A 20,886-nucleotide genomic window follows, 5' to 3' on the forward strand; every position below is an offset into this window, starting at 1 on the left:
TCCTGGTGACCTTGATTCTACACAGAAACCTATTGGTTAAGTTTCAATATTTCCCTGCTAGACTACTCAGAACTCTAATTTTACAATATTTAGAGTGTTTCCCTTCCTCAACTTGGCTACCCCTCACCCCCCGCCTTGTTTTCTACTATTCCATCTGAGAGTAGCAATAGCTGTCTCACTCACTTGGATTTGTTCTGCCCTTTCCCTGGGGTACAAAGGACTTGTATGAATCAATTTAAATTGGCCAGAAGAAATAGCCAGCAGCCTGCTTATGTTCAAATCCTCTGCCCTAATCACCAGTATGGAAAACCCATTGAAAAGACCTACACATAATCTCGCATCCATTGCATTAAAGATGAAACTGCCGAATTGAAAAGATCTCAGCCAATTAGAATTGAACACATAGCTCAATAGTGTGTCTGGCAGTTAGATTTGAAAAGGCTGCCTTTGACAAAGAAAAGCACTTCTTTATGTCAGGCTGCTTAGGGTCAGAAAATAACCCAAACCAGAAACAGAACTTAAAACTTCTTATTTGCTTCAGTACTGACACCAGTTAACGTAATTTACAGAGGCTCCTATCCCAATATCTAATTACGCAGAATACAATATTTGTATACATCAGAATGACTGTAATTCACAGTGACAGGGAGCTGCAGTTGGAGAATTAGTGAGTAAGTGAGCAAAAACAATAAAAATCAAGGCTCCTGTACCATGATATATACTTTGCTCATTCCTTTTGACAAGTGTAGTATGGTGTGAATTATTTATAGTCAACATACTATAGTGTATTCTCTAAAAGTAATAAAGTCTTACAGTTGTGAGTTTCTACAGTTTTCAACCAGTAAAAAAATAACTAAAAGATAAGAGTTGGGGAGGAGTTGAAGGAAGAAGAGCCAAACTCATTAAATTTTTGATAAATCTCCATCAATGGATAATAAATTCCCAAACTTCTCTATAGTGAATTCTTACCTATTGAGAGTCTTGTTAGTTAGTTTAGTGAACCTCAGTTAGTGTGCTAGAGTGAATTCTGTCTGGGGTAGAAGAAGGAATAAATGAAAGATTTAGATGGTATTTTAAAATCTATGTGCAATTTTGTGTGTGCTAGTTACATTCTACATTTTTGGTTACTCTCTCCTCTAAAAAGTAAGCAAATGGAATAGTACCAACTCTCATTAGAATGATCAGAACTTTCATTTTTGTAGCGGTGGGTAACACATTTACACACAGTAAAATATTTTTGAAACTTAGTAACTATATAAAAAGCTACACACACTGAATTCTACACCTAAAACCAATATTGCACTGTATGTTAACTAACTAGAATTTAAATAAAAATTTGAAAGTAAAAAAACAAAAACCCCATACATTAAAATGGATAGTAGAAAAAACTTAAATTCATTAAATGCCTATTACACATGCATATAAATGTATGTATAATTAAATTATCCACATAACCCTTTAAAATGGTATTGCCTTTCTATTACAGATTAAAAGTATGAGACTTCAATCTGCCAAGTCACACTTGCCCAAACAGCACAGCTCTTAAGTGGAGAGCAGGTACCAAACAGAGTTCTTATTGCAGAATTTAAGCTCTTACCACCTCACCTGAGAATCAGATCTCAGTTCAAATTCCATCCTAATCATATAATGACTTTGGGCAAGTCATTTAACCTCCCTAAGCCTTAATCTTCAGACTTAAAATGAGGAGCAGGATTAAAATGAGGAGCAGGATTTCTCTCTCTCAAATAAATAAATTTAAATAAATAAATAAATAATAAATAAATAAATGTCTGGAACATAACAGATTCTCAGTAAAAATAATGGTATCCATTATTATTAACTTCATAAAAACGGTTCAGTCAAGCTTCACATAAATTCCAAATTTCAGTCTTTCCTAATTTACATGTTTTAGTGTAGAATGAGAAATATGACATATTGACATATTAGAATGATGAGAATCCCCCTATAAACTCTCTAATGAAGAGTTTATATCCCTGCCAAACACCACCGGACAAACCTGGAATATATAAAACCGTGTGTTGTTATGGGGCTGGGTGGCTCAGTTGGTTAAGCATCTGACTCTTGGTTTCGGCTCAGGTACTGATCTCATTGGTCATGAGAGCGAGCCCATATGTCAGGCTCCACACTCAATGGGAGCTGCTTGACTATTCTCTCCCTTTGCTCCTTACCCCGCTCTCTGTCCCTCTCTCAAATAAATAAATAAATCTTTAAAACAAATCAAAGAAAAAAAGTGTTGTTTTGTTGTATTTATATTTCTTATGAATCAAGTAATACCATATATTTTAAAACCTCAGGATTGAAGCAAGGTTAAGGAGGTTTTGAAAATCACTCATCAAAATATTTAAAAAGTAATTTAAAACCATTATTCTAATTTGTATAGTACCATACAAATATGTAAAACAATATTTTAAAATTCAACACAAATTTGCAAGTCTCTTCACAATAGCAGGGTTTTCCCCCTCAGTTATGGACAAGTGTCAGAATTTGTGACTGTTTTTTCAAACCACCACACCAACTGACATGCTAGATCTTTTTACTTGGATATCTGAGGAGTGTGTAAAACTCAGCAGCTCCAAAATTGAACTTAATATCTTTTTTGTTCTCATCAGTCAGTTTCTCCTACCATGTCTCTTATTCATTCTGTCAATTTAATGGCATTACCATCCACTTAGTCACTGAAGTCAGAGATCTGGATTGATGCTTGGTGACTTTTTTTTTTTAATTTTTATTTCTTTTCAGCGTAACAGTGTTCATTGTTTTTGCACCACACCCAGTGCTCCATGCAATCCGTGCCCCCTCTAATACCCACTACCTGGTTCCCCCAACCTTCCACCCCCTGCCCCTTCAAAACCCTCAGATTGTTTCTCAGAGTCCATAGTCTCTCATGGTTCACCTCCTCTTCCAATTTCCCTCAACTCCCTTCTCCTCTCCATCTCCCCTTGTCTTCCATGCTATTTGTTATGCTCCACAAATAAGTGAAACCATATGATAATTGACTCTCTCTGCTTGACTTATTTCACTCAGCATCATCTCTTCCAGTCCCGTCCATGTTGCTACAAAAGTTGGGTATTCATCCTTTCTGATGGAGGCATAAGATGCTTGGTGACTTTTTTTTCCCTCAATCTCTCTTTCCAAAAGTTCTCATCATTTTGCCTCATGAGTACATTTTAATCCATCCTTTTTTATTTTTACTGTCACTATTTTAGTTCATAACCTTATCTTTATCCTGATCCATTTTAATAGCTTCATAACTACTCTTCATTTTTTTTTCTTTTCTTTTTTTTTCTTCAGCTCCTTTGATTCCATTTTCTAACTGTAGTTTTGAAGAAGTATGCAAGATGTAAGTAGGGCCATAGCATTCCCCAGCTTAACATCTTTCACTGGCACACTATTACCTATTGAAAAAGTTCCAATGTATTATTATGGCATACCCTGTGCCCATGCCCTGTGCCCTTCCTACCTCTTAAACCTCATATCCAGTCACTGTCATGTGAATGACCCCACATTCTGCAATTATCATTAAATCCACTACATTGCTAACTCTCAGTGGGGGTTCTCTCTGTGCCAGGCATATTCTAAATACTTCATACGCATTAACTTATCATCTGTGCACAATTACCCTGTGAAATAGTATCTATTCACATGATAGTAATACAAATATACTCCTTTTTCTCCATGTGTATCATGTTATTCCATGTTTCCAAGCCTTTTCTCATACAGTCTTCTCTATCTCGACACCCCTCATTCTCCCTAACCCACTCCACTCTCAATTTCTGATTTCTACTTAGCTTTCAAAACTCAGTTTACAGATCATCTCTTCCTGAAAGTCTTCCCTGATGTTCCAGGCTAGCATACATGTCCTTTCTTTATGTTTATTATACCATATGTGCATCTCTATCTCTGTATTTACCGTTGCATATTGAAACACTCTGCCCCTTTCCAGATTATAAACTTTTTGAGAACAAACATTTGAGCTATTAATTTTTTGTCTTCCAAAAAGCTAATTCAATGACTGATTCCTAATAGGTGCTCATTACTTGTTTATTGAAGTGAATTAGAGAATGAGCAGATATCCCAGTCATAGCATTCAATTTCCTGTCTCACTAATGGCATCTAGTTCATCATAATACGGTAGTTCCCAAGAATGCCACTCACTGCTCTTCTGTTGTCTCTGGAGATATTTCTTTAAATACTGTGGGTTTCTTATTAACTACACAGTTCTAATACTTAAATTTTAATAGGCAGATGATTTTAAAGTAAGTTCTAAATAAAACTCCTCTTTCTATGCATTGCAACTGTGAAATATTTCCCTCTGAGTCTTATGTTCCCTTTTTGCTTAATCAACTCATATTCATCTTTCAAGTTCAGCTTAAAAAATAGTTCCTTAGGAACTCTTTCCTGACCCCTCTAGCTTACTGCAAAATAGCACTATTATGAATAGCACATTCACAGCATCCTCTACCTTTTTCTTCCTAGAACTTGGCTAAATAAAATTTGAGCACTTGTATCATTTTTTTTTCTTTTATTTTAGAAAGCATTCATTATAAGATTAAGGCATTTATATTTCAACATTATATTTCTCATACCTGGTTTCAGTCATTTATTCAAAAAAAATTATTACAAACCTAATATGTGGTAGACACTGTGCTAGGAACTGAGGTAAAACAGTGAGTTAGACATGCAAATTTTCCCTGTTCTTAGGAAGTTTGTATTTCTAGCAGAAGAGGTGGGTCATGAGCAAGAAAACAAATAGAAACTATCAGAAAAAAACTCTCACGAATAAAACAAAAAGGAAAAACAACACTGTAAAAAGTTTAAGGTAAAAAGTTTAAGGACACTATTTAAAATCGAGAAATCATGGAGGGCTTCCCAAGGAAGATGTTAATTGAGCTGATCTCTAATGGGAAAAGAAAAGCCAAATGGGAAGGAGAGAAAAGAGGGAAAGAAGAATCCTAAATAACTTGGTTTATATAGAGTTCTTTTGGCAAAAACGTTAACGATTGTGGGTTCTTTTCTCAAGGTGAAGAAGGACTGGTGGCATTCTTGTCTGGTTCTGGTGATTTGGTGATTAACAGACAAGAATATGGGGGAAGAGGGGTGTATGTACCCTTTCTTATGAAACTATCTTTTGGATTTAAGTGATGAGAAGATACAGCAAGTCTTGAATTTTTCTTGTCTCTTATTTAAATGATAATGTGTGGGCCAAGTTTGGCAGAAGGAAGAACAAACATCAGGAGCATCCTTGATCCCACTTTTCAGTGCATTTGGAAAGTGAGTTTTTAAAATGATGGGAAGGGGAGATAGCAAAATAATGAGCCAAGTCTCAGCTATATAATTGCTGTGAAAGCTTCCTCCGTTAGTATGTACAAAGAAGGCCTGAGACTGCTACTTTGATAATCTAGGCATTTTGAACCTGTGAGGTCAATAGGAATTCCTTGGCTTATGTAATCAAGACCTAATCCCTATCTTCTCTACCTTAGACCCAGAGGGCCTCAGAGTCACAATGTCAAGGAGGAGATCTTAGTACTAGTGTCATTTACTATTAATCTTCAGACCTAGTACTTAAAATAATTTTCATAGCAAGTTTTCTTCTGCTATTAAAATAATTTTTCATAGCAGTAAACAGCATTCATTGTTCCTAAGACAAAATGGTGGGGTCAGAGAGATACCCTTACAGGGATATAGTAAAGTGTGTCCTTTTCCTTCTTGAATAATTTTGAATCTTCTGTTGTATATATGACCATGATATACATACTAAATTGTCTATGTAACAGCCCTTTGGATGGATTGTAGCCTTAAAAAACAATCTAGGTTATAAAATAAAGATGTGCAGAAAGTTAAAAGCAAAGAGGTTTGGGGTGGGGAGGAATCACTCCAAGTATAAGGAAAGGAAAGAAGAAGATGATGAACTAAAGGGAAAGCATGGAATTTGAGTAATACAGACAGACTTGAAGGGTGGAATGCAGGAAATGAAAGACACTCCAAGCTGGCAAAACCTCCATGGGCTCTAATCAGTAATCCTCTGAAAGTGCAAAGCATTATTATAACTGCATTAGGCTAATAACTTAGCAACCTCCTGTTTTGGGTGAAATACTTGGATGTAGATAGTAAATTCTTAGATATGGGAAAACATTTATTTAATTAGTGGAAGTTTGATTATCTCTGGATGTGTTCCATTAGTGTGCCTTGGTTATCTGGGTATATCCATTATCAGTAGTTTGCCTTAGCAAGTCCATTTAGTGAGTTCCACCAAGGCATTTTTCTGCTTAACTCCTTGTGACCAAGTATCAGGGAACTGGGCCTTAGTGGTTTTCAGGTTTCTTTGCATACACTTTGGTAGTTTGTCAGAGCAATGATAGCAGTGAAGAATTTCCCGTACATGTGCACCTCAGCCCACAGTTAGCAGGAGGTGGGAAATCAGGCGGAGATGCCTTCCAGAGCCGAGGGGCCTCTTGGCATTTCCCTGGCAGCCTCATGCTTATCATCAGCCAGAACCCAGGCACTCATTAGGCCCTTGATGAAAAGCATCCCAAAGAAAATGCCAGCAAATTGTGCCACTGTGCTGGCAGGAAATTAAAACTGCTCAGAGCAAGTGGAGCCAAGAGAGCTGTTGAAATGAAAGGTAACATCAAGGGTGTGATCACTGACTTACACAGACCGTCAGGATTCAAGATGTGGCTTTCTGCTTCACTAGGGAAAGCAGGAGGCCCTCTCCGCTGTCAGCCAGTCAGTCCAACAGAGAGGCTGAGACAGGCAGGGAGGTGGACTTTGTGATTTAAGTAGGCTTTGTTATGCTTGGGTAAATGTGTGGGGTTTAAGTTATTTTATTTTTCCCAAAGGAGAAACAGAAATAAGAAATTTTGTGTTGTTTTGTTTTGTTTTCTGGTCCCAAACACTTAAAGACCAAATTTAGTAAAAAAAAAAACAACTCAAAGCACCATAGGTCCTATTAAACTGGGGACAGACAAACTTCAGAACCTATAAATCCAGCAGCAGGACAGATGAAGAGGTATTTTAATTTCAGAGAACTTTTTGTTGGTGATGCTACTTTTATCCTGAGACTAAAATAGCCATCAGCGATGAGGAAGAAAGGGAGGTACTCAATGGAAGGCAGCACCAACATGCAAACAGAGGACACTGAAATTTTCATCACACTAGGGGCAGTAGGCAGAGTAATGGCCCCCTACAGATGTCCAGGTCCAGTTCCCAGCAGCTTATGAGTATGCTGCCTTACATGGGAAATGGGAATTAAGACTGCTAATTAGATGACTTTTTGAGAAAGATTATCCTGGATTATCCTAGTGGGCCCAAAATCATAGCAGGGGTCCTTAAATGTGGAAGAGGGAAGCAGAAGCAGAGGTCAGAGTGATATGGAGTGAAAAGGATTCAGCCAGCCATTGATAGCTTTGAAAATATAAAAGGGGACCACAGCCAAGAAATGTCAGTGGCCTTTTGAGCCTGGAAAAACACAAGGAAGTGGATGTTCCTCTGGAGCCTCTAGAAATGAGTGCCAACACCTCCACTTTAGCCCATTGAGAACTATTTTGGACTTCTGACTTCTAGAACTATAATAAAGTATTGTTTAAGTCACTAAGTTTGCAGTAATTAACCACAACAACAATAGAAATGGAATATATTGGTATTTAGAAAAATTTATGTAATGTTCCATAAAAGAGTTTCCAAGTTCTTTTATTATTCTTGGGGCAAAATAGTAAGGCAAGAAAGCAGTGAAAATATCTAAAAGGCATATTTACATGTTAGAATTGTAGGCACATGCATTATCTCACTTAATCTTTACAACAGCCTTAGAATGACATACCATAGCTCTAATCTGTAAATAAGGATCTTTCTTAAGAGTAAAACAAATTGTATTCTTCAACCAATTAAAGTGGTCCTCCATCTCACCTACATTAAAATCCAAATTTCTTATCTTAAACTCCAAAGCGCCACATCCATAGTATCAAAGTATGGACTCCTAATCAGCATCACCTGGGGCTTTGTTAGAAAAGCAACTCTCAGGTTCCACTACAGACCTTTCAGTCCGAATCTCTGGGGGTAGTGCTCAGGAATCTGTGGTTTAACACGTGCTCCATCAATGAAACTAGGAACTGGTTCTTTGAAAGAATTAACAAAATTGATAAACCCCTAGCCAGACTTATCACAGAGAGAGAGAGAGAGAGAGAAAGACCCAAATAAATAAAATCATTAATGAAAGAAGAGAGATCACAACCAACAACAAAGAAATACAAACAATTATAAGAGAATATTTTGAGCAATTATATGCTAACAAATTAAACAATCTGGAAGAAATGGATAAATGTTTAGAAACACATAAATTACCGAAACAGAAACAGGAAGAAAGAGAAAATCTGAACAGACCCACCAGCAAAGACATTGAATCATCAATCAAAAATCTCCCAACAAACAAAAGTTCAGGGCTGGATGGCTTTCCAGGGGAATTCTAACAAACAATTAAAGAAGAATTAATGCCTGTTCTTCTGAAACTGTTCTAAAAAAATAGAAATGGAAGGAAAACTTCTAAACTCATTCTATGAGGCCAGCATTACCTTCATTCCAAAACCAGGAGAAGACTCCACTAATAAAGGAGAATTGTAGGCCAATATGCCTGAAGAACATACATCCAAAATTTCTCAACAAGATACTAGCTAAACAGATCCAACAGTACATTGAAAGGATTATTTACCATAACGGAGTGGGATTTATTCCTAGGCTTTAGGGGTGGTTCAGCATCCACAAATCAATCAATGTAATATGCCACATTAATAAATGAAAGGGTAAGAAATATATGTTCCTCTCTTTAGATGCAGAAAAGGCATTTGACAAAATACAGTACCCTTTCTTGATAAAAACCCTCAGCAAAGTAGGAATAGAGGGAACACACCTCAACATCATGAATGCCACACCAAAAAAAGACCCATAGTTAAGGTTATCCTCAATGTGGAAAATCTGAGAGCTTTTCAAGAAGAGGAGAGGAATGTCGACTCTCACCACTGTTGTTCAACATAGTACTGGAAGTCCTAGCCTCAGCAATCAGACAATAAAAAGAAATGAAGGCATACAGATTGGCAAGGAAGGAGTCAAACTTTCACTCTTTGCAGATTACATGATATTCTATGTGGAAAATCTGAAAGACTCCACCAAAAAATTGCTAGAATTCAGCAAAGTCACAGGATGTAAAATCAATGCACAGAAGTCTGTTACATTTCTATACACCAATAATGAAGCAGAGGAAAGAGAAATCAAGGAATTGATCCCATTTACAACTACATGAAAAACTGCAAGATAGGAATAAACCTAACGAAAGACGTAAAAATTCTGTACTCTGAAAACTATAAAACACTGATGAAATTGAGGAAGACACAAAGAAATGGAAAAACTTTCCATGCTCACGAATTGGAAGAACAAAGTTTCGTTAACATCTCTATATTACCCAAAACAATCTACAGATTCAATGCATCCCATATCAAAATAACACCAGCATTTTCACAGAGCTAGAACAAAGAATTCTAAAATCTATATGGAACCAGAAAAGACCCCAGAGAATCAAAGGAACATTGAATAAGAAAACCAAACTGGAGACATCACAATCCAGACTTCAAGCTGTATTACAAAGCTATAATCATCAAGACAGTGTGGTAATGGCACAAAAACAGACTCATAGATCAATAGAATAGAATTGAAAACCCAGAAATGGACCCACAACTATATGGTCAACAATCTTCAGCAAAGCAGGAAAGAATGTCCAATGGAAAAAAAAAAAAAACAGTGTCTTCAACAAATGGTGTTGGGAAAATTGGATAGCCACATGCAGAACAAAGAAATTAGACCACTTTCTTATACCATACACAAAAATAAATTCCGTATGGATGAATGACCTAAGTGTGAGACAAGAATCCTAGAAGAGAACAATGGCAGCAACGTCTTTTAACTTGCTGCAGCAATTTCTTACTGGAAAGAAGGCAAGGGAAACAAAAAACAAAACAAAACAAGAGAACTATTGGGACTTCATCGGGATAAAAAGCTACTGCACAGCAAAGGAAACAATCAACACAACTAAAAGACAGCCATGGAAGGGGAGAAGATATTTGTAAATGGCATATTGGATAAAGGGTTAATATCCAAAATCTATAAAGAACTTACCAAACTCAAAACCCAAATAAAAAAATCCAGTCAAGAAATGGGTAGAAGATGTGAACAGACATTTTTCCAAGGAAGACATATAAATGGCTAGCAAACGTATGAAAAAGTGTTCAACATCAGTTATCATAAGGGAAATACAAATCAAAACCACTATGAGATACCACCTTGCAGCAGTCAGAATGGCTGAAATTAACAATTCAGGAAACAACAGATGTTGGTGAGGGTGCAGAGAGAGGGGAACCCTCTTCCACTGTTGGTAGGAATGCAAACTGGTACAACCGCTCTGGAAAACTGAATGGAGGTTCCTCAGAAAGTTAAAAATAGAGTTTCCCTTTGATCCAGCAATTGCACTACTGGGTATTTATACAAAGGATACAAAAATAGTGATTTGAAGGGGCATATGCATACTGATGTTTATAACATCATTATCAACACTAGCCAAATTATGGAAAGAGCCCAGATATCCATCAACTGAAGAATGGATAAAGATGTGAGATATATATATATATATTACTCAGCCATCAAAAAGAACAAAATCTTTCCATTTGCAGTGATGATGTGAAGTGAAATAATTCAGTCAGAGAAAGACAAATACCATATGATTTCACACGTGTGTTTATTTAAGAAAATAAACAGATGAACATAAGGGAGGGGAAGGAAAAATAAGATAAAAACAGAGAGGGAGGCAAACTATAAAACACTCTTAACTATAGGGAACAAACTGAGGGTTGCTGGAGGGGAGATAGTGAGGGGATGGGCTAAATGTGTGATGGGCATTAAGGAGTGCACTTGTGTTGAACACTGGGATATATTTAAGTGATGAATCACTAAATTCTACTTCTGAAACTAATACTACACTATATGTTAACTAACTTGAATTTAAATAAAATCTTTAAAGAAAATAAATAACGTGCTCTTGGTGATTCTTATACACACTACAAAGTTTGTGAAGCACTTCTGCACATGATATGTGCTTATCTATTTCTCCACCCAGCTCTGGAACCACTCTCATCCTTGCTTGTGATATTCCAACCACATTGGCCACCTTTCATTTCTGAAGGTGTCATATTTCCTCCCATCTTGGAACCTTTACATTATCTGTTCCTTCTGCCTAATAGGCTCTTTTTTTAATTTTAATTTTATTTTTTTATTATTTATTAGACAGAGAGAGAACATAAGCAGGGAGCAGCAGGCAGAAAGAGGAGAAACAGGCTCCCCACTGAGCAGGGAGCCCAACAATGGGGCCCCATTCCAGGACTCCTAGATATGACCTGAGCCAAAGATAGATGCTTAACCAATAGAGCCCGTATTAGGCTCTTTACAAATGTGCTTGTTGGCTCATGTCATTTGGGTCTTGAGGTTTCCCTGATTGTGAGCACAGGAGAGTACAAAGAAAAAGTGCTAATAGGACAGGCTCCTCATTATTTCATCATAACCTATGTTTGTGATTTGAGAAAATTACAGATCCACCAGTCATGAATTGAAATCTGTGGATAAGAAAATGGGCACCAGTTGTTAACTCTGTAGACTTAAGTTTTGCTACAAATTTTAGCAATTTTCATCACAATGTTATTGTTGATTTTCTTAAAAGAAACTGGTATTGGGATATTACATTTGGAAAAGCTTTTAATCTAGTTCTTAATCTAATTTTTAATCTAATTACTCCATCTCATGATCTTGCATGCTCTATTAATTTTCATTCTTTTTTTGAAGGGGTGATTTGATAAACAGGCATAACAATCAGCATATACTCTATACATTAGGTGTATTCTGAACAAGTGTTAACTATGAACCCTCTGGGATGGATAAGCACATATGATTTTTCAATTGCTAAAATTTGCCATTTTTACAATGAGTTCTATTGCATTTCACAAGTCTCTTGGCAGGGTCTTTAAGGCTGACTTTGTTTTTCTCTTGTATAAATTAGCTTCGATAGATTATATTTATAGTTAAAACATAAAATAGTATCAAAAAGTTTAGTTCTGGTGCACCTGGGTGGCTCAGTGGGTTAAAGCCTCTGCCTTCGGCTCAGGTCATGATCCCACGGGGCTCTCTGCTCAGCAGGGAACCTGCTTCCCCCCTCTCTCTCTGCCTGCCTCTCTGCCTATTTGTGAGCTCTGTCAAATAAATAAATAAAATCTTAAAAAAAAAAAAAAGTTTAGTTCTATTAAAAATCAGGGGTCTACTCAGAAGAGCATTTAGCATTTTTTAATTTTTCACAATATGTTACCTACTGCAGTAGACGCCCTAATTTGGGTGGTGTTATATGATAGAAATTTATCAGTTGTGTAGAAGTCCAGTGAGGGCATTTCTGGTCAATGCACAGCTTTTTCCCATCCCTTAGGGCCTTAAAACCTTCTGTATCCAGCCAGCAAAAGGGAAGAGCAGAGAAGGCTCACCTTCTTCTTAAACCCCAGAGCTGGAAGTGGCATTGCTTTTGCTTATGCCTTGGTGAGAATTTGTCGCAAGGCCACATCTGCTTGCAAAGGCAATAGGAAACTTGTCCCTGAGTAGACAGACATTCTCAGTGGCAAAATCACCCCATGAATGGGGAGTACAAATATTTGTAGGAAGACAGCTATCTCCTGCCACAAAAACCTATGTTAATTATCTTTGTGCCATGTTATGCTGCAGTTGCCAACCAAATGCATCGTTCAAAGAAAATACATCCCTCTCTCCTGGTTACCATATGTGCTTTTTACCCTTTTAATGGTACCCTTAGCACCTCATATTTCCTCATTTAGAAATTCTCATTTATATTCAACTTCACTAAGCTTCTTAAGGATAGGACCATAGTCACCTTGTTCTTTGTACCCCTACTATCCAATATAGTGCTTAACACAGTGCTGCACATGTAGTAGAGTCTCAGTGAATTATTTTACATGAATGAATGAGTAGGTGAATGAATGAATGAATGAAAGTACTGAATTCCTATTACAATATATTATCTCTCAAAACATATCATATATTTCAAGCCACCTCTAATCACTTTTGAGTTGTATGATGAGCTGAATAAATCAAACAAAAATTAAGACCCTTTGTCCTTTTTGTCTTTCCATGAAGGACACGATGCAATTGTCACACTCCTGAAGCATTATAAGAGACCTCAGGATGAATTGCCCTATAATGAATATTCTCAGCCTGGAGGAGGTAACCCTTTCTTAATAAGTTTTTGTTGTTATTATAATATTGTGCCCAAAGGTAAACCTTTATTTCTATTACTATTATTCTAGGGCTAAGGATGAGGGCATGTCAGATTGGCTTTATTTTAAGAAAACTTATGTCTGGATGAGGCTGAAAATAAAGAAGCCTTCACTTAAGCTGTTTTCTAGCTCATGAATCTGCAGTCCCTTCAGGTTTAGCATTCCCTGGACTAGATGTTTATGAGGCCTATGCATGACCAGGAAGGCCCGGGTGAGCTGAGTGAGAGCAGTCGTTTTCCATTTCAGTAATCTATTAAGGCAGGCCAGAGAATAGTCATACCCAGACACAAATTAAATCTGCCAGAGTCTACTACACCTTGTTTTTTTTTTTTTTTAATCTTTTTATGTACTCTCTAAATAAACACTTGCTATACAGTTTCAGTATCCAGAAAAAGACCTGGGTTAAAACTATATTCTCACTTGGTTTTCTAAGCAAATTTCTTTTGTCACCTGCTTCTTTTGATAATGCTTTATGTTTATGCAGAAAAAAAAAGCTACTTTCAACTCTATAATATAATTTGATTTCTAGATGGCTCCTATGTGTCTCTTCCATCCCCCTTGGGGAAGATTAAAAGCATGACAAAAGGTATTTTAATATAAGACAGTTGTTATATTTTATTACAAAGGATAACTATTGCGTTAAGTATGATAACTTTCTGTTTTGTTTTACACATTATAAATGATGACTACTTTGCATGCATAACCAATATTATCAACAAACCATTCTTTCCATGATTAACCTTACCCGCTGTACTCTTTTGCACATGCTATCTTGGGTCATGAAGGTATAGCAGTGAAAATTTCCCCACTATTAAAGAAAGATCAAATTTTTTAGACATTCATATTTTTAATGAAGTCTAAATTACAAATATTAATATCTCTAAGGAGAATTGGGAATAGGTTTGCCATAGGAAAAATTTTTAAAAATAAGTTATTTTCCAAAAGATCCCAAATAAGTAATGCTTTGTCCCCCATTTTTGAGTGTGTGCTGCACACAGAAATTAATACCATTGAATCAGGAAAATTAATATATATTATACACACACATATATGATTCAACTATAAATTCATATTTAACTTTAGAATTTTCAGTTTTTAAAAATTACTTTTGGTGTGAGATGTTTCATCAGAATGATTCATGCACTTATTTTTTGACATCTAATTGGCATTCCTTTGAGATTTGGCTTATGGATATTTGGCTAAGCCCATTGTGATAGGTTGCAGGGATCGACCTGATAAAGCTCGTTATCATGATGTGCTGTGAACTGTACTCCAGGGTTGCTGTGTCACACAGACAAGCTAGTTATTGATCAGATTAGGAATAAACACTTAGCCCTGATAACAAAGGTCAGGGAACAGAGAAAGAAAACTAACATGTTTTTAACGCAAAGGGGTAGAGATCATTTGTGATAAGGTTTTATTATCTCTAAGTAGTCAATTGTATTTGGAAAATTGAATGTTACTAGGGAAAGACATTTTTGGTAAAGTATATATGTGTATCATGTGTACACATCTATGTGTGTTTTTTGTCTTAAAAAATAAAATAACAATTCCTATTTGCAGAGAAAGCAGATGTTCTCCTCCTAAGGGCTGGATTGCCTTCACATTTCCATCTTCAGCTCTCTGAAATTGAGTTCCATGAAATTATCGGCTCAGGTAACCTACGAAAACACTAGTCTGCTTTAGTTTCATGAGCTCTAAAATAATATGTGTTTGTTCATTTCTCTTAAACAATTTTAGGTTCTTTTGGGAAAGTATATAAAGGACGATGCAGGAATAAAATAGTGGCGATAAAACGGTAAGCAAACGAAGAAAATTTAGCATCAGACAGGAGTTGTGAACTTTTAGACGCCTATGCACAGCGAGCCCCTTGTTTTGATCCATCTGTTGGCTGAGGATTTCCTGTTCTTGCCATTTCCAGTTATCGAGCCAACACCTACTGCTCCAAATCAGATGTGGATATGTTTTGCCGAGAGGTGTCCATTCTCTGCCGGCTCAATCATCCCTGTGTAATTCAGTTCGTGGGTGCTTGCTTGAATGATCCCAGCCAGTTTGCCATCGTCACTCAGTACATATCAGGGGGCTCTCTGTTCTCCCTCCTTCATGAACAGAAGAGGTATGGTTCTCTTGTTCGGACTTACCATTTTACCCGTCGTCGGAATTATCCTTGCAGTACTTCAGAGGCTTTCCTCTTGGATAAGCCTTTACCTTCTGAAATCTCTGAGTGCTAGGAAATGTGGCATTTTAAAGGTGGCTAATAATTTATGCCCAATAATTATGTTTTAGTGAATAGAAATACTTCTGTGCTTTCTTAACAGGAATTCAGTTGGGGATAACAAATTCAAGGAATTTAAATTAGCAACTGAAGCTTATAATAATTAGGCTAAATATGACATACTAATAAAGCAGTATATGTAAGCTGAGAATAAAATAATTACCAAGGGTCACAGCATTTATTTTTTAAAGTTTTAAGAAAGAATAGCCTTGCACAAATCTAATTTATTTCACTTCCTAGATATACGCATGCAATAATTAGTGTGGTTTCACTCAGTTATTAGAGTAGAATCCATTCTATGTTATTATAAAAAAATTAAGAATAACATTATAAATATTATAAAATCAAGAGGGATATTTTAAATATGAGGGTTTGGTATCTGAACTGATTTATAATTAAGCATGATCTGAGGTAGAAGTTATTTTTTCAGATTTTTTTTTAATTTTTAGCATAATCTTCAATAAAGCAAAAAAGGCTGAAAGATATACAGAATAACAAATCATGCACTCCACCGGTATTTTTTAGAAAGACATGTTTTTGGCTTTGACCACTTCATCCTCACTAAATCTTTTTTTAAATTCTAGGATTCTTGATTTGCAGTCTAAATTAATTATTGCAGTAGATGTTGCCAAAGGTATGGAGTACCTTCACAACCTGACACAGCCAATTATACACCGTGACTTAAACAGGTATTTCCCCCCCTAAATAATGAACATAGAATTGTGTAACTGACTAGGAATCTAAGATAGAATTCAGTGTATCTTCACTGAAGATACAGTGTAACTACACTTAGATATATTGCAAATCAGAGTTTTCAACTATGTGGGTTAGGCAATAGACTACTACTTTAAGGCTAAGCTATAGAAAGTTTTGTCATTGTCTTTTACAGAGATAGAAAGCTATATAACTGCCTCTCAGGGATCTTTCAAGAGAGTGATGGCTGTAAGATTCACCAGCTAGCTAGTTCTCAAGTCAATAAAGTCAGATCCAGAATTTAGATCAATGACTATTATAGCATGTCAGGTCTCATACAAAGTCAGGTATTACAGGAGGTCCTGATTTATTTATTTTTTTTAAAGATTTTTTATTTATTTAACAGAGAGAGAGAGAGATCACAAGTAGGCAGAGAGGCAGGCAGAGAGAGGGGAAGCAGGCTTCCCGCTGAGCAGAGAGCCTGATGCGGGGCTCAATCCCAGGACCCTGAGATGATGACCCAAGCCGAAGGCAGAGGCTTAACCCACTGAGCCATCCAGGTGCCCCAGGAGGTCCTGATTTACATTACCTGAAACACCATTTTTGTACTACCATTTTGGTATTTTTCTAACAGTAAATTCAGCCAAAACACAGCAGCTCATTTACCTAGTTTTCATGTGAAGATGTTTTTATGTAGGTTAGACTTGAAACAAATAATTATAGTGTACCAAGGGGTGAAACCCCAAGGATTTTAAAAAAAAAAAATTTAAACAGTGAAAGCTTTCTCTAAGCAAAATCTTACAAGAAGGCCAATACACAAAATGTAGCAGCTTTAGTTGAAGGCAGAATGCAGGGTACAAAAATCTGTTCACTTACCATTTTCTAATGCCAAGGAGAGAGATCCTTACACCACCTCTATGGAATCCCAAATGTGTTATGGAGAATAGCTGGACAACCTCTGATCTAGTTTATGAAACAAGTCAGATTACTGAAAGTCAATTAACTTTCATTTCATTATTATCAATAACATTCATATAGAACCCATATATAATCTTATGTATAAAGTCCACAATTCTGAATCTCCTAAAAAGTAATTACTCCATTCAGCCTTTTGTTCAACAACTATTTGGGTATCTACCATGTTTAAAGCCTTTATACTTGGCATATTAGAGCTTACAAGGTGAAGCTGCTGAGACTCCCTTCCCAAGAAGCTTTCAAAGTTCTAATGGAAGAGAAAAATACTTGCCTAAGTATGTGGTAGGTATAAAGTAACAAGTTTTATAAGCAAGATGTTTAAAAATCCTATAAAATTTTAGAAAGAAGAATATTAATTACTTCTGAGGAGTTTAGAAACCTCTTCATGGAAGAAGGGACATTTGAGCTTGGCATGAAAGGATGGATAGAATTTGGAAGGGTATCCTAGGCTTAGGGAAGACATTAAGAAGATAGAGATTAGAAAGTTAAAGGCATAGCTAGCAACAATGAATAGTTTCACTTTAGTGGATGAAGTGTATATGAATGTATGTAGTGTTCGTAATGTAGGAAACAAAAGATTGGGAAAGAAATTCAAAAAGATAAGTTGGCATAAGAGCACAGAAACCAGTGAATCCTAGACTTAAGGTAATTTAGACTTTGTTCTCTAAGAAAGAAGTAGGCACTGAAGTGGTGGAGGTAAGAATCACAAATTCAGAATTGTAGTATGGGATGATTAATCTAGCATCTTTGTAAAAGATTGACTTGATTGGGAAGTCAAGAAACTAGTGAAGCAGTTGTTGCAGTAATCTAAATGAGAAATAATAAAAAGTGGAATTTCACTAGTGGCAGTGGAAATGAAAGGGAGAGACATATGAAAGACAGGAGAGAGAAAATAAATTAGATATGAGGGTGGTTGAAACTTAGATATTAGAAGTAAATATGTATGGGACTCAATCCATTTAAAATTATTTACTAGTTTTCACACAAAAGTCATTTCTTTGCTGTTATTAGCGGTTTTTTCTTACCTCTCTTTTAAAAGCATTTATGTTAATAAACATTTTTTCTTTGAGTTTCAGTAACAGTACTTAGGAAATAGATTTAAGTGATAAATTAGCATAATAGAAACTGGTGATTTGTGAGTTTTGGAAGTGTTTTTTTGTCATCCCAACAATTTTGCATGTGGTACTAAAACAAATGAGTGACCACTGAAGGTTTTGTTTAGCTGTAACTCCTCAATTATGGAGCAAATGAATGTGTGTTCTGTTGCCCTGTAAGGGCAAGTGGTTACCAACAGGTTATAAAACAGGGCCAAATATATAAATGTTGATTAAAAGTAGAAATAGAATATTTACTATATAACAGATTTATTTATATTTGCCATTTTTTTCTGTTTCTAATCTAACCTAAATGCTTTAAATTGTACCAAAACATATTCAGATTTTACAAAACATGGTTTCATAAGTGTCTGCAGTATAATAGGTCTGAAACTATTACATTTATTGTTTATGAACTCTTTTTAAACTAAACTTTAGTCTGGCAAAAATAAAATATTGAGTTTTTCAGGTTAATGTGGATGTAGCATTATATATTTCTCAAAAGAGTGTAAGTCCTTCTGGACTTACTATACTGTTTGGGTACATAGACCATATACTGGGAAACAATTTCTTTCCCATGTAAGGTAGAAAATGACTAAGGACCAAAATGATTAAGCAGCAATTTTCAAAGGATTTCAAGTAACTCAAAGATCAAAGTAGAGTGGAAAGCTTCCTGGAGGATATAGAGCTAAAACTAGACTTTGAAGAACAGGTATGTGTCTTCCCTCAGTGTTCTCACAGTAGATTAACCCTTGCATATCTACAATGTTTATGGAGCCCCACTGAAAGACAGAAAGGGAAAGATGCACATCAGAGTGAGGAACTTGGACATATTTGTTGCATTGAAATTACCTGTTTACATTTTTCTTTCTCCCACTAATCTAGACATGTCAGGGCTTCTGGAGCAGAGATCCTGCTCTCTTTATCTCAGAGATGTTTTATCAGCGCATTTTTAACTGAACCAAATTCTTGGAACATTTCTGTGAATATCATTTCAAGAAAGCAATAGCCTAGTTTGTCCAAGTATGGCTGCTTTTAGGTAGAGTCTGACTAACTTTGCCCAATACTCTTTATGGTTTAAAGCAAAGGGGCTGTTTGAGCTTATTGATCAGCTTATAGATGAGGGGATGCTCTATCGTTGGTTCTGTGGTTGTTGATTTATATGAGTGAGAGGAAAGAACTCTCTGCCTTTCCCTTGGCAAGCTTCTTACCATACAGGTCTGAAAGTTAATTTTGATCTTTAAATATTTACTAAGGAAAAGTTGAAGGGCTAAATAAGGAAGGGGTTCTTTCCAATGATGATGATGAGAATGATGATAACACCTACCATTTATTTACCACTCACAACATGAAAGGAGGTCTGCTAAGCCCTTCATATGTGCTCTTATTTAATCTCATAACAATTCTATAATATAGCTATTGTTATCTCCATTTTCCTGATATGGAAACTAAGTCCAAGGTCACATTCTTAACGTACAGTGTTCTTAACATTATATTATGCTGTCACGACAACAACAACAACAAAACCAAGTCAGAACACAGAGATAAAGGAGGCTGATGATACTGGATTAGCATCAGACATTTACCAACTTTGTTCTTTGCACTTCGGTCCTTAAACGCAATTCCTGTGACGCAAATCATTTCTCATATGGTCTTCTTGTGTTTCTGTGTTCCTGCTTTATTTCTTCTTTTATAACCCATGTTCTGCTAGAGTGGAATAGAAGCTGCACATGAGGCACACAGATATATTTCCCTTGCTCTGTAGTGTTTAAATATTTTTTAAACATTTTTTCCAAAGACTTATTTGTTTATTTATTTGAGGGGGTGGAAGGTTCAGAGGGAGAGAGAGAATCTCAAGCAGACTCCCTGCTGAGTGTGGAGAATGTGGGGCTCAATCCCAGGACCCTGAGATCATGTCCTGAACTGAAATCAAGAGTCGGCTGCTTAACTAACTGAGCCACCCATGTGCCCCTAAATATTTTAAAAATGTATATAGCTTTATACAGGAATGCACTTTCCAATTTGTTGTAGACCCCACTACCTACCAACTTACCAACTTACACTTGGCCCAATTTATATATTCATTTTGCTGCATTGGAGCTTGCAAAGCATGGTTTATAGCTAAAGGCTTGTTACTGAATACAAACAGCTCTCTGTGTTCCCTTGGAAAAATATGTTTTCCAAATTGTTTGACATTGAAACCAAACATCAGTGCAAACATATATGGATCAAATGAATGGCCTTTTCCCTGGATAAGTATATAATAGAACAACACTCTATGCAATGAAATAGTGGTACTTCCATCATAGAGTGGCCATTGCTCTCCTATGAGATCTGTATATGAAAGCATTTTGTAAACTGTGAAACACTATACAAATGACATTTGTTATCCCTATTAATCCCTCACTTGTCCCCTTATATGTCAGGATGGAAAAATACTCCACAATATTCTCATGCATACTAA

At 36.2% G+C, this 20,886-nt stretch overlaps 1 protein-coding gene across 5 annotated transcripts in view; it reads left to right on the forward strand.

The window, feature by feature from the left end:
* Positions 1-20,886, forward strand: part of LOC116875021 (serine/threonine-protein kinase TNNI3K) — a 307,722-nt gene that overhangs the window by 136,145 nt on the left and 150,691 nt on the right. For all 5 annotated transcript variants that reach the window (XM_032870114.1, XM_032870115.1, XM_032870117.1 and 2 more), the window contains exons 12-17: positions 13,246-13,332; positions 13,915-13,971; positions 14,949-15,041; positions 15,126-15,183; positions 15,307-15,501; positions 16,245-16,349. In XM_032870114.1, coding sequence (XP_032726005.1) covers positions 13,246-13,332; positions 13,915-13,971; positions 14,949-15,041; positions 15,126-15,183; positions 15,307-15,501; positions 16,245-16,349 — 595 coding nt within the window. The remainder of the gene's footprint in view (positions 1-13,245; positions 13,333-13,914; positions 13,972-14,948; positions 15,042-15,125; positions 15,184-15,306; positions 15,502-16,244; positions 16,350-20,886) is intronic.

Source organism: Lontra canadensis, unplaced genomic scaffold, assembly GCF_010015895.1.
Source record: "Lontra canadensis isolate GAN:19392208 unplaced genomic scaffold, GSC_riverotter_1.0 scaffold40, whole genome shotgun sequence".
Lineage (NCBI taxonomy): Eukaryota > Metazoa > Chordata > Mammalia > Carnivora > Mustelidae > Lontra > Lontra canadensis.